Source organism: Penaeus chinensis, chromosome 7 (genome assembly GCF_019202785.1).
Source record: "Penaeus chinensis breed Huanghai No. 1 chromosome 7, ASM1920278v2, whole genome shotgun sequence".
Taxonomy (NCBI): domain Eukaryota; kingdom Metazoa; phylum Arthropoda; class Malacostraca; order Decapoda; family Penaeidae; genus Penaeus; species Penaeus chinensis.
The window spans coordinates 36,534,839-36,542,338 of NC_061825.1; the positions used below are offsets into that span (position 1 = coordinate 36,534,839).

The following is a 7,500-nucleotide window of genomic DNA, read 5'->3' on the forward strand; positions in this document are numbered from 1 at the left end:
GAAATATGAAGGTTTTTTTGTTTTAATATATTGCGTTACCATGGAAACAAAAACATAAAACTGCCATTGTAATTAGTTACGATTTTTTTATGAGCTTAAAATAAACACATGTTTATACTCTCTTGTATAAATGTATACACAGCGACGAAAATCATATGATACACCGAAAAAAATGTCCATAAATGAAGAATAATCATAAAAAAGGAATGGAAAAAAGTAATGGGAAAGTTGATGCTTAAACTCGAAATTATTCTTAAACACAACACCGCATGTGACGTCACAAGCCTGAGACACAACAAGGGCAAACACTTCTGCGTCAGAGTTAAGATTATGTTTGCACTCTGCTCTCGGCGGGGCGGGGGGGGGGGGGGGTGTATGTGAGAGAGACGGATATAGAGAGAGGTGTAAGGGCGATGGTGAGGGAGAGGCAGAGGGCAGTGATGAAGGCGAGGGAGAGGCAAAGAGCGATGGTGAAGTCAATTTCGAGGGAGAGCAAGGAAGAGGGAGAGGCAGAGGGTGAAAAGAGGGGCGAAATGAGGGGCGAAAGAGGAGAAGATTAAAGATAAGGATAGAAGAGAGATAAAAAGAAAAACAATCGATCCGTGAGAGAGCGAAAGCCGTGGTTCAGACAGCCATTTTGAAAAATCCAAATTACTCAAGACGAAAGAAAACAAGAAAAAAAATCCAACACGACTCAAAGACGAGTCACACGTCATCTCTCTCATACGTCCAAAAAGAAACGAATAAAAAGGCAGGACCAAGATGGAGTTAATTGGACGGCCAGGCATAGACCTTCTCGCCTTTCCCCAGGGGAGGAAATGGCATGACTATTTTAAAAAAAGGGGGGAAAGTAGGAAAAAAGGAAGACATAATGTGGCTTGGAAATGGATGAGGCTAAGAAAGGTGAGACGAGTAAGGACTTCAAATAAATAATGATGGGGATGGGAAGGATAGATAGATGGAACGATAGAACGAGATGGAGAAAAGAGGGAGGGAGAAAGAGAGAGGGAGAGAGAGAGAGAGAGAGAGAGAGAGAGAGAGAGAGAGAGAGAGAGAGAGAGAGAGAGAGAGAGAGAGAGAGAGAGAGAGAGAGAGAGAGAGAGAGAGAGAGGGGGGGGGGGGGGGGAAACAGAAGAGTGTGAGACAAACAGAGAGACAAAAAGAATAATTAAAATACATACAAAATGCAACTAAAATAAAGCAAGAAAGCCACTTGACGAACCAACATCCAGGCGCCCATCTCTCTCTCCCAAAGAGACTGAAGCGATACGAAGCAAAAGTGAACATCGGGGTGGAATTAACTGATCAGCGGGGCATATTCCTCCTCTTCTTTCATTCAGTTTCTTCGCCAGGAAATGGTAGAGAGGGTCTTGATAAACGGAGGGGAAAAAAGAGGGTAAGAAAAGGGCGTTAAAAGTGGTGGAGCTTCTAAAGGGATGAAGCTGAGACGAAGAAAATGTGGGAAAGGAAAAGATTAGCGGAAATGGAATAGTAAAAGAGTAGGAGGAGGAGGAGGAGGAGGTTAAACATTTATGTGAAAGAGATGGAAGAGACAGACAGATAGATAGCACGACAGAAAGAGAAAATGAAAGATAGATAGGACGACAGAACGAGAAAATGAGACATACAAATTATACAGAAGAAAGAGAGGGGGAGAAAGACAGTAAACAAAAGGAAGAGAGAGAGACAGAGACAGAGAGACAGATAGACAGACAAACAGACAGAGACAGAAACTGAGCGACGGAGACAGAAACAGACACAAAAGAAGGAGAGACAAACAAACAGACACAGAAAGAAGGGGAAAAGGGAGCGCGAGAGAGCAAAAGGGAAGGAGGGTCCATAGAGTTGCTGTAAACACAACGTCTTTAACCCAACCTTGGCGATCTCCCGAGACCTTTCCTCGGCCCAGGGTGTAAGGGCGTGGCTCTCCCCTTTGTCCCTCGCCCCCTCCCTTTCGCCCTCTCTCTTTATCATCCTTCCTTTCTCGTTTCTCGTTCACGCGTCCTCTCGCTCTTCATCCTAACTTTTTTTTCCCTCGTAATATATGTTTTGATATCCATGATGATATAAATGTGTGTATGTGTATGTATATATATGTATATTACATATATATATATATATATATATATATATATATATATATATATATATATATTCATATATGTATGTATTTGTATATGTATATACTGTGTATATATATGTATGTGTATATATGTGTATATGTATACATGCATGTATGTATGTGCACATGTATCTCTCTTTCTCTTTTTCTTTCTTCTCTCTGTCTCTGTCTTTTTTCTCGCTCGCGGTTTCTCTCTTTATATATATATATATATATATATATATATATATATATATATATATATATATATATATATATATTTATATATATATATGTGTGTGTGTGTGTATGTGTGTGTGTGTGTGTGTGTGTGTGTGTGTGTGTGTGTGTGTGTGTGTGTGTGTTCGTGCGTGTGCGTGTGTGTATGTATGCATGTATGTATGTATGGAAATATTTAGATCATATATATGTGTATATAAGTTTTTTTTATAAACAGACACACACACACACATATAACACACACACACACACACACACACACACACACACACACACACACACACACACACACACACACACACACACACACACACACACACACACACACACACACACACAAACACACTCATATAAACACACACACACACACACAAACACACTCATATAAACACACACACACACACACTCATATAAACACACACACACACACACACACACACACACACACACACACACACACACACACACACACACACACACACACACACACACACACACACACACACACACACACGTACATACGCATACCTATGCACATATTCACAGATACATACATATACACACATATACATATACATATACATATACATATACATATACATATACATACACATGCACATGCACATGCACATGCACATGCACATGCACATGCACATGCACATACACATACACATACACATACACATACACATACACATACACATACATACATACATACATACATACATACATACATACATACATACACACACACACACACACACACACACACACACACACACACACACACACACACATACACATACACATACACATACACATACACATACACATACACACATACACACACGCATACACACACACATACATTCATTTATAATACACAGATATAGATATTTACAGAGCATTAGTCAATAAGTTTATACCCGAACTCGCATAAATACGAGTAAGGAAGCTATGAAAATATTTTTACGGATGTGTGAGTGTTTTTATAGACGTTCGGATGAATGTATTAAACTTTCTAGGTGTTTCTAGTTTTCAGTACAAAGACTAATGTTTGTGTGTGTGTATAAGCGTTTGTATGTACAGTATGTATAACGCGCATGTATGGGTGTATGTGTGCATCTCTGCCTTTATGTATGCATGTGTGTATGTATTCCTTTATGTATATATGTGTGCATCTATGCCTTTATGTATGTATATATGTATGCACGTATGTATGTATGCGTATCTGCGCAGACGAATGTTCTCAGAAAGCCATTGCATGTTGGATAATATGTTCGTTCGTACGTGCGTGAGCGACTGTTCGTGCATAGAATTCCGCAGAATCTGAAAATACATCTCCAGAGTCGATAATTCTGTGACTGTATAATATGAAAATTGCGTCCACGTCCTCATGCACGTTATAATCTTTCCCTTCCTCCTTTCCGGCTCTATTTAAAAACAAAAAAGAATATGAATCCATATATCGCAGTTCTGATTCTTAATGTTTCGTCTTGATGTTGCATTTATATTGCTGGTTTATTTTCTCTTGTTTTATTTTTGCATCAGTGTTGTTCTTATTGTATTAATGTTATTCCATTGCGTGTTTTTTGTTGTTGTTGTTGTTGTTGTTGTATGATGTGTCACCCAATAATTATTGCGAAAAAAACAATTATTTTATTGTCGTCATAGTCATTGCCTTCGATCTAATTACAGCCACACCAGTTATTATTGTAATTTTAGTAATGATGTGTAATTACAACACCCAAATGTAATATAAAAATATGTATTACGAAACTACCAGCCATGATTATTAAATTGTTATTATCATGAAGTGATTATCAATAAATCACTATCACCCTTGCTGAATCACTTTCCTTTTTATATCTCATTGTTATTATCAGAAAGTCATTGTTATTAAGAAATCTCAATATACGAAGTCTCTTTCATTAATACCGAATAGCTGTCGTTGATTCTGGATAATTACTATTCTTAGTCACTCATTACATGATCTTTAAATCAAATTAGATTATCATTATTATTAGAGTATTAAGATTATTATTAAATCATTAATATTATTTTTAAACCATTAAGATTGTCATTAACATTATTATTAATCATTAACATTATTATTAATCATTAACATTATTATTAATCATTAACATTATTATTAATCATTAACATTATTATTAATCATTAACATTATTATTAATCATTAACATTATTATTAATCATTAACATTATTATTAATCATTAGCATTATTGAGTAATTAACATTGTTATTCGATTAATCAGTCTCCATCAGCAAAATAATGAAATTATCAAAATATTCACGCGCTAGTTCATAACAAGTTAATGACCAAGATCAAACGATTTCCCCAACCACTGCAGATAAACAAACACAACAAATAAACCGGACAGACCCTTCAAATTTCTGGCTAAAACCGTTTAAATTTCCCGCCGATGTATTTCCCTGATGGAATAATGGCGGACGCGGGAGGGCGGGCCTTCAATTTCTCGCCCGGACGGAGGTGTGCTTTGTCATCCTTTATCGGAAACCTGCGTCTTTTTTTTCAATAGTCACAAGAAAAGAATGGGGTCTTTTGAATTATGAAGGAGAGATGGAATTGATCTATGTCTTTCCTTTTTTATGTGGCCTGCAGAAAAGCTGGGATAGGTCTGTAGATTTCTTGCATACAATATATATATATATATATATATATATATATATATATATATATATATATATATATATATATATATATATATATACACACATATATATATATATATATATATATATATATATATATATACACACACACATATACATATACATATATATACATATACTATATGTTTGTATGTATGTATGTATGTATGTATGTATGTATGTATGTATGTATGTATGTATGTATGTTTGTATGCATGTATGTGTGTATGTATGAATGAATATATGAATGTATGCGTGTATACATATATGTATATATTTTGGTTTGCATATAGATACAGGTTCCTACATATTTTGTGGTATTTCTAAAGCTGGAACCTTTGTTTAGTAAGGTAATTATCACATGCAGGGAGACGAGGGCGGGGTTAGTAACAGGGGTAAAACTTCCGGATTTGAACTTTTTAAATTCCATTCACTGTGCTTGGAATATAATAGCTGTTAATTTGTTTGTTTAATTATAATTTCAAATATGTGGGTATAATTTCCAAATATCTAATCTACATCCAAGCAATTAAATGATACAGAATTATGATCTAACGTAAATATGGATCCCAAGATTATGTTAGCAATAACTGTATTGATACCAAACAAAAAAAAAATCTTCAGAACATTTAGAAATAACGCGTCAGGTCACGATTACACGAAAAAAAGTACAAAGTAATGCGTATACCTTTCCCTCGTCTCTTGTGAGGAACGTTGGTGATCGGCAAGGAAATAAAAACGTTCTCGAGGAAACGTTTGACATCAGTTTGTCTTGAGATCGGAGCCATGAAAACTCTACCGCCAGTTATCGTTATGCTCTTCGCCGTTTCTATAGCGATAGTGAAAAGCGAAGGTGGTGGTGTTACGTCAGTAGACAACGCGTCTTATGAGTCGTTGTCTGCTGTTCTGAGGAGGAGGATCCAAGACGTGGTCCAGTCTCAAGGTGGACGAATGCAAGCGCAAGTAGGCAAGCTTATCTCAGCTCCGTCTCCAGTATTAGGCCAGTTAATTACTGTAAGAGGCGGCGACGATGCCACGCCTTCGATTTCCAGCGCTCCTCGCAAGTCCTTAGTCCTGTTGAGGAGAATCAGAAGAGATCAGCCGAATCTCGCACAAGTCAGAGCTTCGTCCTCGATGCTAGAATCCGCCAACGACGCTGTGATATCCCTCCTCAATTCCCCGGTGGTCCGAAAAGTGCCTCAGGTCGCTGGCGAGGCGATGGTCAGTGTCATGAGGTCTCCCATGATCCAGAAAGTGCCCCAGGCAGCGGGGGAGGCGATGGTGTCCTTCTTCAGGTCGCCGATGATTCGAAAGATCCCTCAAGCAGCTGGCGAGGCTGTCCTCTCCACCCTCAGGTCCCCCATGCTCCGAGAGGTACCTCAGTCGGCGGGAAAAGCTATCATGTCCTTCCTGAGGTCTCCCATCCTTCAGGAGGTTCCTCAAGCGGCCGGCGAAGTTATGGTGTCCTTCTTCAGGTCTCCTTTGTTGCGGGAAGTACCCCATGCGGCGGGGGAGGCGTTGCTGACCTTCTTCGAGTCCCCGATGCTTCGCGAGATCCCTCACACAGCGGGCAAGGCCGTCATAGCCTTCCTTGCTCCTGCTGGTGAGCCCTCGCTACCGAAGTCTCACCGCTCGCAAGCCACCCCATGAATTCTTTTTTCCTTTATGTTGTAGAAAAGATGATGATATCAATAAAAAATACATATAGCGAATTGGCCAGTGATTCCCCTTTATCATATTATTACGTATTATGATGTAAATGCACACCATGACTCATACAGTGTAATTGATATTTGGTGTCTATTGTAATGCCGTTCCCGCCATGTATGCCCTTTTATGAAGCTATGTATTTCGACTCTTGTTCGTTATGTACCTACCGTCCCTTTGTAATGCTGTTATCTCCAAAGAACACCCTTATATGCCTGCCTGTGTAACGGTCTCCTTTGATGTCTTACAATGTGTAATGTTGCTCTTGAGGGAAATTGAGAATTCTATTATGGTATTCATGTTAGTATGATGGTAGCAAAGGTCTCTTCTCTTCTTCGCCTTTTCATTGTTATTTTTTAGAGTTACGTGTTTCCGACTCTCAATAAAAGTGAAAAAACAAACATCACAAGGCACCAGCGCCCACAGCCACTTCCCCACCACGCCCACAACCAACATCAGAGCCGCCCCTCACACGCCCATGGGAGAACAGATCCACGCCCACCGCTCGTCTCGAACTTCCCCCGCCCCGCTAAGAGACTTAAGAGCATCCCACACCTCCCCCACCACGCCCACCACTGACTGACCACGCCTTGTCTCCGCCCACAGCGTTCAGCACGGCGAGCATCCTGGCCCTGCGGACGCCCAACCTGGCGGAGGAGCTGCAGGAGGCCGAGTCAGGCGTCGCCTCCAGGAGCTCCACGCCCGACGCCCTCACGCTCATCAACAACCACTCCAGGCCCATCCTCGTCCTCAAGTG

The 7,500-nt window shown here is 39.6% G+C and overlaps 1 protein-coding gene across 1 annotated transcript in view; it reads left to right on the forward strand.

The window, feature by feature from the left end:
- The window catches only part of LOC125027359, a 21,315-nt gene that overhangs the window by 13,794 nt on the left and 21 nt on the right, over positions 1-7,500 (forward strand). The window contains exon 3 of the mRNA XM_047616399.1: positions 7,350-7,500. This exon is cut by the window's right edge and continues 21 nt beyond it. Coding sequence (XP_047472355.1) covers positions 7,350-7,500 — 151 coding nt within the window. The remainder of the gene's footprint in view (positions 1-7,349) is intronic.